The sequence below is a fragment of the Ochotona curzoniae genome, unplaced genomic scaffold (assembly GCF_017591425.1).
Source record: "Ochotona curzoniae isolate NIBS_2020 unplaced genomic scaffold, NIBS_Ocur_1.0 contig_2723, whole genome shotgun sequence".
Taxonomy (NCBI): Eukaryota; Metazoa; Chordata; class Mammalia; order Lagomorpha; family Ochotonidae; genus Ochotona; species Ochotona curzoniae.
Genome location: NW_024465573.1, coordinates 16,156,367 through 16,176,335, shown reverse-complemented (window position 1 = coordinate 16,176,335; position 19,969 = coordinate 16,156,367). Strand labels below are relative to the sequence as shown.

The 19,969-nt window shown below is 43.2% G+C and overlaps 1 protein-coding gene across 1 annotated transcript in view; it reads right to left on the bottom strand.

The window, feature by feature from the left end:
* DDX10 (DEAD-box helicase 10) overlaps positions 1-18,665 on the bottom strand; it is a 192,767-nt gene extending 174,102 nt beyond the window's left edge. Inside the window, exons 1-6 of the mRNA XM_040976900.1 lie at positions 18,418-18,665; positions 8,793-8,853; positions 7,622-7,752; positions 6,504-6,662; positions 5,410-5,530; positions 4,449-4,638 (exon numbers count right to left, since the gene is read on the bottom strand). Of these exons, the coding sequence (XP_040832834.1) occupies positions 4,449-4,638; positions 5,410-5,530; positions 6,504-6,662; positions 7,622-7,752; positions 8,793-8,853; positions 18,418-18,603 (848 nt within the window). The 5' untranslated portion in view covers positions 18,604-18,665. The remainder of the gene's footprint in view (positions 1-4,448; positions 4,639-5,409; positions 5,531-6,503; positions 6,663-7,621; positions 7,753-8,792; positions 8,854-18,417) is intronic.
* Between the last annotated feature and the right edge of the window lie 1,304 nt (positions 18,666-19,969).

The window sequence follows — 19,969 nt, the reverse complement described above, 5'->3', positions numbered from 1 at the left end:
AATTCTTTCAACAAAAGGAAATCATTGCACCACCACACTCTCATTTGAGAATATTAGCAAGCCTAAACACTACATTAAACAACAGTAAATAATCCAGTTTAAAACATGTGAAATAAAAATACAAGACAGTAAAGATGCAAAGACAAGATGTTAAGAACCTAAACAATGAAAACAGGTTATTTAGAAAGACAAAAGTAAAAATGAAAGGAGATAACAATGTAAAAATTAAAGGATGGGAAAAGATTCACTATGCAAAGCTATAAACAGAAAAAAGTTGTCATAGGGAGACTAGCAAACTTAACCTGTAAGGCAAAAAATATTCTTAAAGGTAAAAATCTTTTATGACTATTTCAAAGAGCAAATGCAATACTAAATTTCTGAACACTCAATAACTAAATATTCATACACTCAACAGCAAGCTCAAGTGTTTCTCTCAAACTTGGAATTTTTGTAAAGATTTATTTATTTTTATTAGGTCAGATTTACAGAGAAAAGGGGAGACCGACAGAAAGATTTTTCCATCTGCTGGTTCACTCTCCAAGTGGCCACAACAGCAAGAGCTGAGCCAGCCTGAAGCCAGGAGCTTCTTCCAGGTCTTCCACACAAGTGCAGGGTCCCAAAGCTTTGGGCCGTCCTCCACTGCTTTCCCAGGCCACAAGTAGGGAGCTAAATGGAAAGTGGAGCAGCCAGGATTAAAACTGGCACCCATATGGGATACCGGTGCATTCAAGGTGAGGACTTGAGCCATTAGGCTACCACACTGGACTCTCAAATTGGAATTGTTCATAATTCAACACAAAATTCTATTTTTAGTCAATGGAAAACAAATCATTATGAACCAAAATCAACCATTTTCACCTAAAAAGGAAATTTAGAGATGATCATTTGGCCAAAACTCACAAGTTCATGTCCCACACCAGAATGCCTGGGCTCAATAACTCCCTCTGGCTCCTGACTCCAGCTCTATGCTACCGCAGTTCCTACAGGCAGCAGTGATGCTCAAGTAACTAAATTCCTGCCAGACATGTGCCTACCTCTTAGCTTCAGCCCAGCCCAGCCTTGGTCCCCATAGGGATCTGGGAATCAAACAGCAGATGGAAGCTCTGTCTCTGTTTATCATTCCAATTTTCAAATACAGACCAATATTGTGGCACAATGTGTTAAGTCATTGCTTGGGATGCTTGCATCCTACGTCAGATGGCCAATTCAAATCCTGGATGCTCACTTGTATCCTATTAACATGCCTGGGAAAGCAGCAGAAGACAGCCCAAGTAGCTGGGGCCCTACCGCCTGTGTGGGAGATACAAATGGAGTTCTTGGCTCCTGGCTTCCAACTGGCCCAATCCTAACCATGAGGCCATCTGGTCAGTGAGCCAGCAGATGGAAGATCTCCTGATCTCAGTATCTTTCTCTGTCTCTTTCTCCTTCCCTTCTTCTCTGTATGTGTACCTCCCTCTCTGTCAGTTTGCCTTTCAAAAATAAATCTTTTAAAACTATAGTTACAATTCCAATAAAGAAATCAAATCATTAGAAGTACCATTTGTATGCATATAGCAACTCACAGAAAAGTATGTATTTCAAACAGAGAGGAAGCAACAGACAGATCTTCCATCCACTGGTTCACTCCTGAAATTTTCACAAAGGCCAAGGTGGGACCAGGTTGAAACCAGGTACCTGGAGCTTTCATCCATGTCTCCCACACAGGTGGGGGCGGGGCACAAGCAACCTAACTCATTTTATTTTAAAAGATTTATTTTTATTGACAAGTCAGATATACAGAGAGGAGGAAAGACAGAGAGGAAGATCTTTCATCTGATGATTCACTCCCCAAGTGACCGCAATGGCGGGTACTGCACCAATCCAAAGCCAGGAGCTCTTCCGGGTCTCCCATGCGGGTGCAGGGTCCCAAGGCTTTGAGCTGTCCTTGACTGCTTTCCCAGACCTCAAGCAGGGAGCTGGATGGGAAGTGGGGCTGTAGGGATTAGAACGGGCGCCAATATGGAATCCCGGCACGTTCAAGGTGAGGACTTCATCCACCACGCCGGGCCCTTAAGTCATCTTTTGTTGATTTTTCCAGGTACATTAGCAGGGAGTTGGAAAAGTGAAGCATCCAGGACTCAAACTGGTGCCCACATGGGATGCCAGCATCACAGGCAGCAGCTTAACCTGACGCTGGCCTTGACAGTGTGTCTTCTGAGTATGCTTTAATATACAACTTCAGAAAGTTCTTTTTTAAAATTTTTAGATCCTTCAGAATTTGAGAGATGCTTTATGATGTCTTAAAATCTTCTTGATTATAACCTCTCATGACGTGCTAACTAAATTGGTAAGATACTCAAGGAAAAAAGTCAACAGCAACATCAGACAAACTTCCCAACACCTACTTCTACACAGTGTTCTGGTTCACTTGGAATTACCACGCACCACCGTCACCACCACACAACCTGTGGCCTTGTAATCTAGGCCAAAGTACTTGCCTTTTCACACTTCTTCCAAAATCTGTTTTTACAAGTGATGAACTGTGTTTCAAAAACCATTTGTAAAACAGTATTTACAAGCAGTTTTTTGTAGATCTGTGTTACATATAGATTCATCTAAAAAAATTGAGGATGGGGATAATACTTACAATTAACTAATTCTGACACCGATTTTCTAGTCTTTACATTATTAAGCTAACTGAAATATTGGTGACAACTATCTCAACACAACTTTAAGAAACTAAGGCCTTCTCAACAGTAAGCCAAGAGGAAAAATACATCAAGTAACTCTTCCTATTTCACCCCAATCCCTGACAGTCAAGGCAACTAGCACTCAGACTTTATAAAGCTGACCTATTAGGATCACCTGTGAGGATACAGGCTGCTTCTTCCCAGGCTATTTTATAATCTTAGAAATTCATTGAACAAGGTCAAGGTGAAACAAAAAAAAATGTATTTCCTATATTCAGGCACTTTCCAATAATATAACCCAATTCAATGCCCAACCTATTTCTTTTCAGATCGCCATTTCATAGCAAAAAAAAAAAAAAGTGAAAAAATCAGGGCAAGCACTGTGGCACCTTGGGAAAAGCCTCTGTTTGCAATGCCAGTCAGTACTTCGTTCCAACTCTCTACTTCCCGTCCAGTTTCCTGTTAATGTGCCTGGAAGAACAATAGAAGATGCACTCCAAGCACTAGGAATCCTACACCCATCTGGGAGACCCACAAGTTGTTTCTGGCTCCTGGCTTCAGCCTGGCCCATCTCTGGCCACTGTAGCCATCTGGGGAATAAACCAGCTGATGTGTGTATGTGTGTGTGTGTGTGTGTGTGTTTCTCAATTTCAGATAGATAAAATCATAAAAGAAAAAGAAAAAAAAAAAAGAAAGGAAGAGAAGAGAAGACTGGGGTCAGTGCAGTGGCTTATGGGCTAATCTATCACCCACAGTACTGGCATCCCATATGAACACTGGTTCAAGTTTCAGATGCTCCACTTCTGATCCAGCTCCTTGCTAACAGCCAGGCAGCAGAGGATGGCCCAAGTTCTTGGGCACCTGAACCCACATGGGAGACCTCCAGAAAGGTGCTGGCTCCCAGTTTTGGACAGCTCAGCTATGGCTACTGCGGTCATTTAGGAAACAAACCGGCAGATGGCAGATGGAGCCCCTCTCTCTCTCCCTGTTTCTCCCTCCCTCTTTACTCAACTTTCAAGTTAAAATTAAAAAATCTTCAGGAAAAAAACATACACACACACACAAACTCAGATTAAAAAAAAATTTAAGATGAGACTATTGATTTGACCGGTATCTTTAACACAAAACCCAACTTGCTATAACTAAAACACATTTCTTTCAGAAGTCAGGCATATCCACCGTCTAAAATGACTCACGCCATATACACACTTTCAGATGTCATACCAAAGTATAACTTACAACATATTTCCTCAACTATCAGGACCTCTTTTACACATACTATTCTCCAGGTTGCAGTGAAATCATTTTTTAAATAGAGTTATTTTGCTAAATATGAATGCATTTGTTAAATGTATTCTAAAGCACATTAGTTCAGCCTAGTAATGAGAAGAATGATTTGACATGCAGATAATTCTGGTTCACCTACTAAGAGCTGTATCTACCGCCCAGTGCTTTCCGAGTCACAGTGTCTGGGAAAGCACTACGAGGGCTGAGGAGGCCTGACCAAAGAGGACAGCAGTGCACTGCAACTCCACACTTGCTAGTTATCACGGAGCTCATCTCCCCTCCCCTCGTTAATAGAGGGAGTAATTAGGCAATACTAGAATACCTGTTAACATCTTACAGAAAAACACCTGAGAACAGGTAGCTTTAACTAACATAGTTACTTACTTTGCACATGTAAACAACATATGAAATGTTTTAAAGTCCTACAAAAATAAGCTTAACACACTATATGCTTAAAATAGTGAAAGTTGGTTTGAAACACACAGTATATACCTGTATTTTGCTTTTTCATGCACCCAGACGTACTCAGGGTCTTTCAAACTCAAGCGTGCAAGGTCCTTTACAGATTTGGTTTGTGTTGCTGAGAAAAGTAAAGTCTGACGCTTCTTGGGAAGATTTTCAATGATGGCATTCATGGTGTCAGCAAAACCCATATCCAAGATTCTATCGGCCTCATCTAGAACTAAAAGAGGAAAGCAAAAATTGAAACATTTAAAATACACATTAAGAGAAATATAATCCGGTATCATAGGTCAGTACCTAAAATAGGAAAAAAAAAAAAGACATTAGTGGAAAAACTGATGAAATCTGAGCAAAGCCTACAATTTAACTATATAACATGCCAGTATGAATATTAGTTTTGACAAAGGTGTCATATTGTATAAACCACTAACACTAGGGAAAACTGAATGAAAAGTATATCACAATTCATTATTACTGCAACCCTTCTAGACATCTAGATATATTGGCACTTTGGCACAGCACACTTAGCTGCTATCTAAGATGCTGGCTTCCCAGCTCTGCTTTTCTGACCCAACTCCCTGTGAATAAGCCCAGGCAGGCAATAAAAAAATGGCTCCTGCTCTAGGCCCCAGACACTCCCAGCTGAGACCCAGCGAGAGCTCCAGGCTTAGGCTTGGCCCAGCCCCAACCAGTGCTGCCATTTGAAGAGTGAGATGGAAGATGTTTTTCTCTCGTTTTTTTCTCTCTCTCTCCTTCTCTGTGTCTCCCATTCTAAAACCCTGTCTTTCAAATAAACAAAATAACTCTTTAAAAAAAACTATAAAAACATCCTACTTACTTGTGGTTTCTGGATTTTAGAGCACAATGCTCAAAAAACTATTTCTCTCACTGTTTTTAATCAGAACATTTCTCAAATATTTCTGCCATTAACATTTATGAGGTTCTCTCCCAAATCTCAGCATGTTCCTTATTAGAAATTCATTAGACTCACCTAAAATTTGGAGATTGGTTGCGTGAAAACATATTGTTTCATCCATGTGTTGCAGAAGCCGACCCGGTGTGCAAACGAGTATGTTTATGTTGTTGATCCTCTCGGCTTCATGCTTCAGATCCTGAAAACAGTTGTTTCCTCTGATTACCCACACTCGTCACTCTGAGCAGCCTGTGTACCAACACTAAGAAATCCACCTGCATGTGGCACTTCACCATAGCAGATTATATATTCTCAGAAATAAACATGACTTCTCCCTTCTATTTTTGTAGCACATCCAAATTTTGAGGCTAAATAAAAGCCATTAGTGCTAAAAGTTCTATATTTTTATCAGGAGAATATGCCAATTCTTAATTTCCTAACCATTTGACCAGAACTGACTTAAAAGAGGAATTGCTCCCGCTCTTCCCATCAGAACTCTAGAGTCTTGAATCAGACACCCCTCACTATACTTGGTAGACTGAAACAAAAGCCAATGCGCACATCCTAGAGGCTCTCTACTTTTAACGCAGGAGAGAATGTCAGGAGCCAAGGCTGGTGGCAGGCTGAAGAGTACATGGGGGTCTGTGATGTACTCTTTCTTCTTTTGCACATGTTCACAAATAAAGTCAGAAAATCACGTGTCCAGAGGGGATTACAGCAGATACAATCATCCCACATATTCTATTAGAACAAAAGTTGAGCAAGTTTTACCATGACATAAGGAAACAGTCCTCCAATCTACTTTCCTTTCTTCTGCTACTAATGAAGCAAATGTTCTGAATTACTCAAGCTGTCAGGTAGAAAACCTTATCAAAATGCTCAAGTCCACAAACTGAAATGTTCTTTCCCAAGGTACAAGTCCAGTAACAGTAATTCTGTCTCCGAGTCTAGCCAGTTCTAATATTCTGACAAAAATGGGGCTCTCTAGACCAATGAAATTGGTACTGTAAGCCACAGTGGCCATTCACAGGTGCACCCACCCTGTGAAGTCCTGTTCAGAAAGTCAGTCAATTTACATGAAGTCTCTACCAGCCTTCTCACTAACAAACACTTTAGAACTTCATTATAGAGTACAGAAGAAAAGAAGGAAGGGTAACAGAAAAAGGACAAACCTTTCCACCAATGATGAGGCCAGCTGAAAAGTCATGATTCTTCCCCACTTTCCGGAGAACCTCGAAGGTCTGATAGGCCAGTTCTCTGGTAGGCGATATTATCAGAACCCCCAGGCCATCTGTTGAGGTCCACTGCAGACGATACAGGGCTTCCAGCACCTCAGAGAAGACAGCAATGTGTGTTCAGTAAGACAAGTGCCAAGGCAGCCTTTTGATCCACGTGTTCATCTCGCCTCTCTAAATCACAGATACCTTCCAAGTAGAAAGCACAGCCCTCAAGTTTTACCCAAAACAAGAGACTGCTCCTTTATCTTCCATCTACCAGAAGCATAAATCAAATAGAAAGGAAAAGTACGTGGTACCCCCAGCCAGTGCTACTAGAAATTTGGCTATCACAGAAGACACTCTTTTAAAAATAAAAATCTAGGGCCCAGTGAAGTGGCCTAACTGCTAATGTCCTTGCCTTGCATGTGCCAGCATCCCATATGGGCACCAGTTCTAATCCTGGCCCCACTTCCCATCCAGCTCCCTCCTTATGGCCTGGGAAAGCAGTCAAGGACAGCCCAAAGCCCTGGAACCATGCACCCATATATGCTATTCCTCTGGACCAGCGATGTTTTACAAATCAAAAATAAAAGACCAAGTGAGATATAAGTGGATTCCTAAGCACTCGCTATACTGTTAAAAAAACAGATAGCAATGAACCACAAAATTCTCAACAATCAACCAAAACCCCTGACAGCATCTTCAGGTTTAACCTAAACACAAAGCAACTGGAAATGCAACCAGCAGGCCTGCACCGAATAAAAGAAAATAATAATAATAATAATAAAGGTTTTCCGCATCTAATATAGAGCAGAACCATTCAGTGCATCCAGCACCCTTTAAGACTGTAATTCCTTCACCTAGCAAGTTAATGAGGGCACCTCAGAACCAAACAGTGTGGCTGGACCCGTGGGATACAAAGGAGCACAAAAGGTCTGGCTCCTGGGTACTGAAGCTTGCTTTCTGGACATGGAGATAAAACATAAAACTCTTTATGTAATTATTTTTTTGTATCTAAGCATAAATGTTCTGTCTATACACAGAGGAGCTGATCCAATAACTTAAGTACTTACTGGAACCAAGAAAGCCAAAGTCTTGCCAGACCCAGTCTTGGCAGCTCCCAGCACATCTTTCCCTTGCAAAGCCAACCCAATCGTCTGCTTCTGTATCTCGGTCACCACGCGGTACTGGGCTTCTTGCAAACCTGGCAGTGTGGAGGGGAGAATGACACCTTAGAAAACACCCTGCAGGATGTTGTTAGAGGCTGAAACACATCCCTGAACCTGCACGGAAGCCCGGACTCCTCGGAGCTCGGAATGTGACTAAAGGCCTTGAGGAGAGATTAAGTAAAGATGTGATGCTTGAGCCATTCCATAACATATACATATTTACAAACATCTTGTCACACACTATAAATTCTTTTTTTTTGCCAAATAAGAGGCAATAAAGAGGTAGTGACCTGCAAGCCAAGAAAGGAGGCTCAGAACAGATCCTTCCTTCAAGCCCTTAGTACATCAAGCCTGCCAGCATCTTGATCTTGGACTTCCAGCTGACAGAACTGTAAGAAAATAAATTTCTATTGTCTATGCTACCAGTCTGGCATTTTGCTATGGCAACCCTGGAAGACTCATAACAGTGGTGTCACATTTGTTTATTCCATTAATTATTTAGCAAAACTAGGTTTTTCTGTAATTATTCAGATACTTCCAGGATCTTTTTTTCAATGAAAAATTAAAATTTTACGATTAAAACTCAATTGTATAAAGGCCAGCACATTGGCTAAACTGGCTCATCCTCTGCCTCCAATTGCAAGTATCCCACAGAGCGCCAGTTTGTGTCCATGCTGTTCTACTTCCCATCCAGCTACCTACTTATGGCCTGGGAAAGCAGTGGAGCATGACTCAAGGCCTTTGGACCCTGCACCCACGTGAGAGACCTGGAAGAAGCTCCCGACTCCTAGCTTCATATCGGCTCACTTCATATCAGCTCAGTTCACACCACTGCAGCCATTTGGGGAGTGAACCAGCAGATGAAAGATCTTTTCTTGTCTTTCCTTCTCTCTATAAATATGCCTTTCCCATAACAATAAATAAATCCTTAAAAAATCCTTCATTATACACATTTTCTATATATCAAAATTATTCAACAAAGTAAGATTAGTCAGGTTAAGCTCCCTCTAAACACTCCTTTTATAAAAAGTATAAATAAATACAATAACATGCTCCCAAATCACCATATCCTTACCTTTCAGTGTCTTCTTGGACAAGGGGAAATCTGAAAATCTTGTAATTTCATTCACATTTATCTACAGGGAATAAGAGAAATGTAGAAAACAAAAGAAAATTACCTACTGTGCGATTCACTTGTTCCAAAACAAAACAGTCTATTTTCTGTAAATTGTACTGTTTAGCTCATTTTTTTTTTAAGATTGTTTTGTTGTTGTTGGAAAGTCAAATGTACAAAGAAGAGGAGAGACAAAAAGGAAGATCTTCCTTCCACTGATTCACTCCCCAGGCAGTCTCAATAGCCAAAGCTGCACTGATCCAAAGCCAGAAGCCAGGAGCTCTTTCAGGTCTCCCACGTGGGTGCAGGGTCCCAAGGCTTTGGGCTGTCTTCAACTGCTTTCCCAGGCCAAAAACAGTGAGCTGGATGGGAAGTGGGGCTGCTGGAACACAAACCAGCACCCATATAGGATCCCAGTGCATGCAAGGCGAGGACTTTAGCCACTAGGCTACTGTGCCAGGCCCACTTTGCTCATTTTTGATAATGTAAAATTGAATCAACCATCACTTCTAATTAAAAGTCATATGGCCGGCATCCCATATAGGGGCCAGTTCATGTCCCAGCTACTCTACCTCCAATCCACCTCTCTGTTTATGGCCTGGGAAAGCAGCAGAGAATGGCTCAGGTCCTTGGGAACATGCATCCAAATCGAAGACCTGGAAGAAGCTCCTGGCTCCTGGCTTTGGATCAGCTCAGCTCTGGCCTCTGCAGACATTTGGGGGGTGAACCAGCAATGGAAGATTGTCTGTCTTTCTCTGTAAATCTGCCTTTCAAATAAAAGTTAATAAATTTTTTTTTAAAGAAGGGACATCTTCCTTTTGAAATGAATACTCTGAAGAAGCTTCCTGAATAAAAAAACGTAACTGCAACATCCTTCCCCCACATCACGACCCCAAACAACCATTTCCTCTCCAAGCCAGATGTTCTGTGAAAGCAAGAACACAACACTCTCTTCCCTGTCCCCCCATGGACACAGGAGGGAAAACTGAAACGTTAATCTTACCCACCATTCCCCAACCCAATCCTCTCCAACCTAACCAGAAGTCCACACAGGTCTATAACCCCCTCATCTCTGTAATAAACATTCAAATAATTTTAACAAAAAATTAAGATAAAAATAACTAAAACTATTTCACTTAATTCAAAAAACTTCATTCAAGACACACACATGAATTTGAACAACCATAACCTCCAAAGTGAGACCAGCTCAATTCTAGGAAGAATGCATATTTGTAGTCATTCCTCAAGGAATATCATTTATTTATTTATTTATTTATTTATTTATTATTGGAAAGGAATATTTATAGAGAGAAGGAGATTCAGACAGAAACATCTTCTGGTCCATTGATTCAACTCCCCAAGAGGCCACAATGACCAGAGCTGAGCTGATTTGAAGTCAGGAGCCAGGAGCTTCTTCTGGATCTCCCATAAAGGCACAGGGTCCCAAGGGCTTTGTGCCATCCTCTATTGCTTTCCCAGACCATAAGTCAAAAGTTACATGGGAAGTGGAGCAGCCAGGCACTAGCTGATGCCCATATGGGATCCTGGCCAGTGCAAGGCAAGGCTTTAACCAGTAAGCCATCATGCTGGGCCCAAGGGCAATCAATTTAAGAAATAAACACAAACTACAGACCATAATGATATACGTTCTAGAATACACTGAAGTTAGCTGATACAAATACATCTTGACAACACAAACCTTTTAAAGGTTTAATCATCCATCAATGGCATATGATATCCAACCTAATCATACTCATTTGTGGGTGACTGAAGGAAAAGTATCATCTCAAAATAACTAGGACAAATTTGTGCAGTGATACGAAGTCACAGTACATAACATTTTACCCTTTAAAACTTTACAACTTTAATGTTATCCAAATGTTCTTTACTGATGTTCTTCATTAGCATAAACTCAATTTTCTAAATTTCATTTCAGCAGCTCAAGAGAATTACTTTATTACAGATGCTGAATGCAGGAATCACTGCTCAGATCTTGCAATATGCTGCCAAATTATTCATGATTCACAAAAGGGAAGGCTGCATTTATAAGGTTCATTTATATAAATTACACTCTAGGCAGCAAAAATATTACATTGGTATTTCATTTCATAATCTGCACATCTTTCCCAGAACTGTTAATGTTACTAGGAGGGGTTATTGTCTACTTCCAAATACTAAAAACACACATACAAGTATCACAATAGTATCTTAATCCCAGCAAATCACTCCAGGTAACACTGCAAAGTAAGCAGATGTAACATGTGCGCTAGAATTAAACAAAGGTTTATTCGAAAAGATTTATTTAATTATTTGAAAGTCAGAGTTTTAGAGAAAGAAACAGATGGATTCCATCTGCTGGTTCACTGTCCAGATGCCTGCACCAGGCCAAAGCCAGCAGCATCCCCTAGGTCTCGCACCTGGGCATCAGGTCCCAAGCAGCAGGCCATCCACTGCTGCCTTCCCAGGCCACTGGCAGGCAGACAGACCAGAAGTAGTGCAGCTGGGACCCAAATTGCCACCTTTATGGGATGCCAGCAGTGTCAAAAGGCCAGCTCCAAGAAGGGTTTATTCAAACAATGTGCTGTTCTAGCAAGAAACGTCACCCAAAACATAATCCTCCAAACAGAACTAGACTGATGTGCCAGACATCCTTACACTTGTGGTATTCTTAGCTAAAAACTGCTTTCATGAGGCTTGGGATGCCTGCAAAAGGAGGTAAACGAGCAACACACCATGCAAACCCCATCAAAAAACACAACCCAGGCAGGCACTCAAAATGCTGCACATCTTTCTAAAGCATGTTAACCCCTGGTGAGAAAGTTGAGCAGAACCAAACTGTTCCAGCACTCTACCACTATCACAAGAGAAAGCTCTGCACGACATTCCTTTTTTTTCCTAATCCAGATATACAGAAAGGAGGAGACAGAAAGGAAGATCTTCTGTTCAACGATTGACTCCCCAAGTGACCACAACAGCCAAAGCTGAGCTGAGCTGAAGCCAGGAGCCAGGAACCTCCTCCAGGTCTCCCATACATGTGCAGGGTTCCAAGGCTTTGAACTGTCCTCAACTGCTTTCCCAGGCCACAAGTAGGGAGCTGGATGGGAAGTGGAGCAGCTGGGATTAGAACCGGCGCCCATATAGGATCCCAGCGCATTCAAGGCGAGGACATTAGCAGTTAGGCCACCATGCCCGGCCCTCTACACTACATTCTTAAAAGGTCACTGAAGAAAAAAAGGAAATTAACTGCTGATGCCATAAAATATGGGTCAACAAACAATGCCTAAAGACCAAACCCAATCTGCTGCCTATTTCTGAGAAGTAGCTCTGACAGGGACTATGTGGTTCACAAGCCTAACAGACGTCTGGCTAAAGATTTACAGCGAGAATTTGCTGACCCCATTCTAGAAGATCCTTAGTAATATTCCAAGTAAGCATTTTGAAGCCAACAAAAGATAGCTATACTTCCTGTCACAGAAAACATTCTCTGTCCTTCCCTGCACACCTTTATCAGAAAGAAAGCAAAAGGCACTAGGCTAAACGGTTAAGACTGCTTGGGGCCCGGCATGGTACCCTAGCAGCTAAAGTCCTCGCCTTGCACACACCAAGATCCCATCTGGGCGCTGGTTCTAATCCTGGCAGCCCCACTTCCCATCCAGCTTCCTACTTGTGGCCTGGGAAAGCAGTCGAGGACAGTTCAAAGCCTTGGGACCCTGCACCCGTGTGGGAGACTCAGATGAAACTCCTAGCTTCTGGCTTCAAATTGGGGCAGCTCGGCAGTGCAGCCACTTGGGGAGTGAATCAGCAGACAGAAGATCTTTCTCTCTGCCTCTCCTCTTCTCTGTATATCTGACTTTCTGACAAAAATAAATGAATAAATCTTAAAAAAAATAAATATAAAAAAAAAGACTGTCTAGAGTGCCTATATTCGACATCAGAACGCTTGGGTCCACAGGACAACTCTAATCCAGCTTCCCGCTAACGTGCATCCTGAGAGGCAGCACAAATAAAGTATGCTTAAATTCTTAAAAATTCCATCTCTAAATCCTTTCACACCACCTAGAATCTGTATCACTATTCATTGAGACAATAGTAATGTTAGGAATGGACCTTATTAAACACTTTCAATGCCGGTGGAAAAGCTGAAGGGAACAGAAAAGAGAATAGGGTAGCTATCACTTAAGCAGTCTCTTACTTACACTTTTTAAGACTTTATAATACATACTTCTCAAAAAATGAATAACATATGGAATAAGAAGCATAAAATCTTCTTAGAATGGTCCTGACCTACTGCAATCAAATCACGTCACATCACACCAAACTTCAAGTTAAAAACAAAGCCAGGATGAAAAGGTAACATCTACAGAGCAGGCGCAGAGTGTGAACCATTCAGGAACAGTGAAAGCATTGCTGAACTAAAACAAATAGCTCAATGAATCTCAGTAAGTCCTAACCCCAAGTTCTACATCAGCTCCGCCTGGACACACTCGCTCTGAGCTGACCTTGGAAACACAGCCTACTGGGAGCATACCTGAGCGACAGTGCCGGGGTCCTCCCTCTAGGCCCCCTACTGAAAGCCATTCTTCCAGGCTGCTCTCAGCTAACAAGCAAGCTCAGGGCAACACAGCAGTCAACCCTTCGCTCACAGTTTGATTTTCCTCAGCCCAAATTCATCACAGAAAATCCCAGAGTCAACCTCGAATTCTGTTACCTTTATTACAGTACATTGTCATAATTACTCTATATCATTATTATTAGTGTGCCTTTTAACTTCAATGTGGCTATAATGAGAAAAGTACAGTGTAACATGGAATTCAGCATTATCCCTGGCTGCAAGCATCACTAGGTTCTTTAAACACAGACCCCACAGGGAAGAGGAGATCTTGTACTGCTGCCGATCCATCGCTGCATGCTGAGCGAATCCGCTAACGGACTACTCAGGAACAAGAACTCATCAGCCCTGCTGAAGCTTTCATACAACTAGTCTACAATCTAAGTCTTTCTACCTGCTCCTTCTTCCATCTTTCCTTACCCTCCCTATTTCTCATCTTTCTCCTTCAATCTTCAAAGACATTACACACACACACAAGTCCACTTCTCCCACACCCACTTTGGAATCTACTTGAGTAGACCTGGATTAACAATCTCCTAAGTAGTCTCCTAGCCTCCAGACCATTTACAGCTCATATGCATTCTCCCATTGTGTCCCAGAAACTTAACCCTGCTTCCAGATACAAGGTCTGAGTACAATCTCTCCATCCACTTTCTACTATCATAACAAATGATCCTAGTGTCTTAATTCAACATAAATGCATTACTTTACAGCTCTGGAAGACAGAAGTTCAAAACAGATTCCACTTGGCTAAAGTCAAGTTGTTAACAACACTGCATTCTTTCTGCATGTGCATTCCCAAAGTTCATTTCCTTAGCTTCTCCACCAGAGGCAGCCCGTGCTTCCTGGTTATGACACCTTTCTCTTGCAGCCAGCAATGGACATGAACTCTCACACAAAGGCAGTGTGACAACAGTTCATGCGCCTCTTCCTGTTCCTTTCACAGGCCCTTGCAATTTCTCTGGGTCCATGCAGATAAGGCAGGGCAATCACACGACATCTGCCATCCTAGCCTATGCAGCTTCCAGGGACACGATGTGTACATCTTGAGGACGCCACTATTCCTCCTACCCCAGCCTCCAACAGCTATTCACAAGCCACCTTCCACTCTCCTCTCCAAGCCCTTCCGAAGCCAATTCAAAAGCACATGCAACAGGGCCCGGTGGTGTGGCCTAGCGGCTGAAGTCCTCGCCTTGAACGCACCAGGATCCCATATGGGCGCCAGTTCTAATCCTGGCAGCTCCACTTCCCATCCAGCTCCCTGCCTGTGGCCTGGGAAAGCAGCCGAGGATGGCCCAAAGCTTTGGGACCCTGCACCCATGTGAGAGACCTGGAAGAAGTTCCTGGTTCCTGGCTTCAGTTCGGTGCAGCACCGGTCGTTGCGCTCACTTGGGGAGTGAATCATTGGACGGAAGATCTTCCTCTCTGTCTCTCCTCCTCTCTGTATATCTGACTTTCCAATAAATAAATAAATCTTAAAAAAAAAAAAAGCACATGCAACAATCCAAGGAGAAAAAGGTCATCTCCAAACAACTTCACAAAAAAAAAGAAATGGGACAAAAAAAAAACAAGTAGTTTTATTTTGGTGCAAAATATTTTTTAAATTCATGCACTTTTTTGAAGACCACTCATACATCCTTCCTTGAAGAACACGTTATTTCCACCTCCTTTACCACTTTACCTTGCTACCTTTACCTAGAATGCTCCTGCCAATCCTTTCCATATGCTAAACTCATCATTCAAAAACCAGTTCCACTCATGGCTACCACACAGTTCCGGACAGTTTGCGCCCTGCACAAATGCACCTCCGAAGGATGAGGTACTGGGGTTTGAATCTGGCCATGCTGAGCTCCCAAAGTCAGGTCTGAGGCTGCGACACTCAGGAAGAAGGATAACATGCCCAAGAAAACATGTGTTTCCTAAGGGATCCAGCCCGGAACTCCTTAATGACAGCTCATATCTAAATTTCGGTCTTTCTGTCTTTTAAAAGGTGCTGAATTACTATTCTTTGATGCTGGGCAGTTTTCAGTCAACCACAAGATTGCACTGTAAATCTTCTGTTTTAGCTTCATAACTATTGTTAACTTTGTTTCATGACTTCTCACTTAAGGCATTGTGCAATGACTGTGCAATAGGGACAAGGCAGTATGCATCTCTACTTCCAAATCTCTACTTCCAAAGATGGACTCCCAATGAAACTGTTGGACAAATCTAAAAAACGGAATACTGTAACTGTGACATTATCTGTACCAGCAATGTCAAGGCACACTTAAATAACAGACTAATGGAATCATGATAGCTTATGAAGGACTGTGCTATTGTCTTCATGGTTGGGGTTCTGAGATCAACAGCTCAGTTGGAGGGATCCACAAAGAATCTTTATCTGAGGTGATCCCAGTCCTGATTCTTATGTGTGCATGCCAGTACAGGGTCTGGCACCGCCCATCGCCCCAATCAGCTTATGCATATTATAATACTATGGGGGAAAATCAGTTGGGGGTGTGGGAATTTGGGGAGGGGTAGGGAAAATTCCAGACTCTGTGGGATTGTACCATAAAAACCATAAATAAGTAAATGAAAGAAGTACAAAGGTAGATGTAATATAGAACATCTCTCTGGAGTCAGAGGAGTTACACAGCCATAGTCAAGGAATTATGGCAGCGCTGAGAAGCTTTAAAAAGAAAAGAAAAAAAAAAATGCCTGGCATTGATAAGGAAATCACAGGCAGACTCAAAATCCAGCAAATCTATAGCAGGCTGATTTTTAAGTTGCGGATTTTATATGGCCTGCAAATGATGTTCCAAATATCCAAACGTTGCCTGCCAGAAGAAAGGTTTCCCGCTCTCGCCAACCCTCCCCAATCTCCTACCTCTCCTCCCACCCCACCCCCAATCGGCCCCCTCACACCCGGGACGCAGACACCTAGATTTCTAGGAAGTTGATTCACATTTTGCACCTCCAGAACAACAGGGAATAAACTTCTGTTGTTCCAAACCACAAGATTTGTGTTAACTTCTTACAACTGCAACAGAAACTTAATATGGCAAATTATGAATTCAGGAGGGGTAGCTGTTTTATGAGAAAAAGATAATGACCTTCAGCTGCTAGCATAACCTGTGATATCTATGATACCCTGAAGACATCTAGGGCAGCCAGAAACAAAACACAGAAAGCTCTGGACAGAACACAAGAGTCCATGGTCCTCAGGAACAAACTAAGGAAATGACTGAGACAACATTCCCTAAGCCAGCCTTCCCTACACCTTAGCCCTAAGCAACTCCAGTCACAATCCAAAATGAAATATAATAGTAACTTCCTTTACAATGGCTGCTTAAAGTGCTTTAGTAATACACAGAATATCTATACCTGCCATAACCTCACTAAATCACCGACCACAATGTATACGGTAGGTACTATTGTTTTGCCTTTCGAAGACAAAGGGAACAGAGTAAGCACCTATCCTGAAGCCACACATCTAGTGAGCAGGAGTCAGATCAAATGTGATCATCTGAACCCCAAAGTTCAAATTCTAAAATGCTAACCTCTACCTCCTTACTAAATTGATCTGAGGGTCATTTGCAATAAGACTAAAGACAAGTAATGACAATAATCCAGGAATCCTGTGAAATCACTTACTATATTGCCTTAGAAGGGAACAGTCACTGAGAGGCCATGCAGGGCGGGGGAAAGCCAGCAGGCAAGGGATGGAGGTGGAAAGGAACTGACACTTCTGGCAGGGTTGGGGTAAGAGATCAGAGCGCCCAGGGATACTCACCTTGGGAGTACCACTGACAGCGTAGGGATCACAAGGACACAAAGCAAAAGAGGCAAAGGGGAGAGCCACAGGATCGAGGGCGTTGAGGGAGGAAGAATGGGTTAACAGTGAATAGCATGGAGCTGGCGTTGTGAACTAATGGGTTAAGCCACTGCCCCCCATGCCCGCCTCCCATATGGACACCAGTTCAAATCCAAGTCGCTCTGCTTCCTATCCAGCTCCTTCACCTTCCTGGGAAGGTAGACAATGTTCCATACGCCTAGGCCCCTGAACCCATCTGCAACACCCAGAAGAAACTTCTTAGCACCTGGCTTTAGCCCAGCCCAGCCCTGGTCATTGTGGTCATTTAGGGAGTGAACCAGCAGATGAAAGATCTCACCATCCCTTTCCCTGTAATTCTGCCTTTCAAATAAACAAAATAAATCTTTAAAAAAAAATAGTGAAAAACCACGGCCGGGGTGAAGACGCTGCCTGCAGTGCTGGCATCCCATATGGGCAATGGGACGTCCCAACTCCTCCACTTGCCACCCAACCACCTGCCAAGAGCCAGAGAAAGGCAGCACAAGATGGCGCAAGTACTGGGGCCCTTGCCAACCTCTATGTGAGACCGGAATGAAACTCCTGGCTCCTGCCTAGCCATTGCAGCCATTCCCGGGGTGAACCAATGGAATATCTCTCTAATAAGTAAGCCTTTAAAAACAAAAATTATTGAAGAGCAAAGGAATTAGACATGGGTGTACTTGCAATTCCACAGCACCTATTAAGTATAAGGGCTTGGGACAAGTTTCTTACCCTCTTGAAGTTTCATTTCTCTCATCTGTAAAGTGGGAATATTATGATCCATAACGGCTGACCGAGCGAAAGCACAAGAATAAAGCACACAAGGAGGGCTACCAACGTGGCGTCGACTACATCACTGTCACTAGTAATAGTACTCCGTAAGTTCGGAAGAAGAGATAGCACTGGGCTCCCTTCCCTCAAATTCCACTGCATTTCCGTGCTTCTTTTCGCAAACGGCATAATGACTAAAGGGTGGCCAGGATAAGAGAGGTGTGAGGCGAGGAACCCGGCACTTACCCAGGGACCCTGCTTACACCTGACCCGCATCCTCCTCTCGGCCTGCTCCCCAGGCACCGGGCGGCCCGACCCCGCAGTGGCACGCTGCCCGGCCGCCGGAGCCCCCTGCCCAGCACCGGCCTCACCTTCCCGTAGTTCTCCACGAGGAGGCTGATACCCTCGCGCTCCACCTGCCATTCGGGCTTCTTTTGCTGTTTCCTCAACTGCTTCTTCTGCTTCTGTCTGTGACTGTGTTTCTTCTTCCAGCGATTAAAGCTGCGCACCGGGTCGAGCCGCGCTCCTGGAGCCCGCCGGTCAGCAGTTTTGCCCATGGCTTTGGGCAACAGCACACACGACCCACAGACACGCAGACCAACCGGAGGAGCGGTCCTCAGGCGTGGGGGAACCCGCAAAAAGCGCATGCGCGAACCCAGGCGCCCGCCCCCGCGCCTTCGATACCGGGGCACGAGCTGATGACGTCCCGGACAACTGAGCGACCATTGGTGACTTGGCTTCCGCAGGGAGGAGCGGTGTCGAGGAAGGGGCGGGGCGGTCCGAGCGAGAGGGCGGTTCCCAGAGGCGCCCGGAGCACGCCGGCTCTTTAAAAGCACGCATGCGCAGTTGTCGCCGTTGCTATGGTGTTACTCCACTTAAAGAGGAGGTTCAACTTCGCAAATACCGTGAAACAGCTGCCCAAAAGCAAACAGCTGGTTAAAAACTTCCAATTTCTCTCCACTTAAGTTCACCTCCTTAGGAATAAACACACATTATGATTCCTGAGTTTGCACTTTCCCTTGGGTCCCTGAAACAACTGCAGCAGCGTGCCAACAGGAACAGAGAATAAATTAAGTTTTGGGAGTAAAATGCTGCTATTATGAAGATGAAATGATGATTAAAGCAAAGTAAGAATGGAAACGCTATTTGGAAACTGGTTATTCAGTTAATTGGCGTTCGCATCATTGGTTTTTCTTTTCTTTTTAAAAGGATATTTACTTAGTTCCGCCACGGGGTGCACCTGGGACAGTCCCACAATGGCAATAAAAATTTTGGAACTGGATTCAAAGCTCACATACAGTGTCGGGGACCTGAAAGTCCTCCTGCGGCCCCACCTAACCAGGGGACGGTTCCCAGCCACATGTCTACCCCTCAAGCGGGGATGGTTTATGGTGGGAGAGGGCGAGTCAGCAGAATCTCCATACTCAGGAATACTAGATGTGGTCGTGAGTAAAGCTCTGTAAGTGAAAGTCGTGTGGAAATATAATCACACCTTCAAAAATAAAAAACAGAACTAGCACTAGCCCACCAATTCATCTTCTGGGTATATTCTCAAAAGAATTGAAGAAAAGGAACTCAAAAAGACTTTTGCTTACCCCTGTTCATAGCAGCAGTGTTCGCAATTACTAGAGAAATGGAGAGACAGAAAGATCTTCCATCCACTGGCTCATTCCCCACTTGGCTACAACAACAGAAACTGAGCTGATCTGAAGCCATGCATTTTATAATGATTTCAAAATCAGCTTCATTGTTTATTCCAATGTTTCACTGAACTAAAAGGCAGTTGCATATATAATTTTCATATAGATTTATTTATTTATTTATTTATTTTGCTGTATTGGCTCAGGAATACTCAAGGTCTCCTCCCTGTTATCTGTATAGAAATCAGTGAATTTATTTTGTTTTCTCTTTCCATTGTTCAGT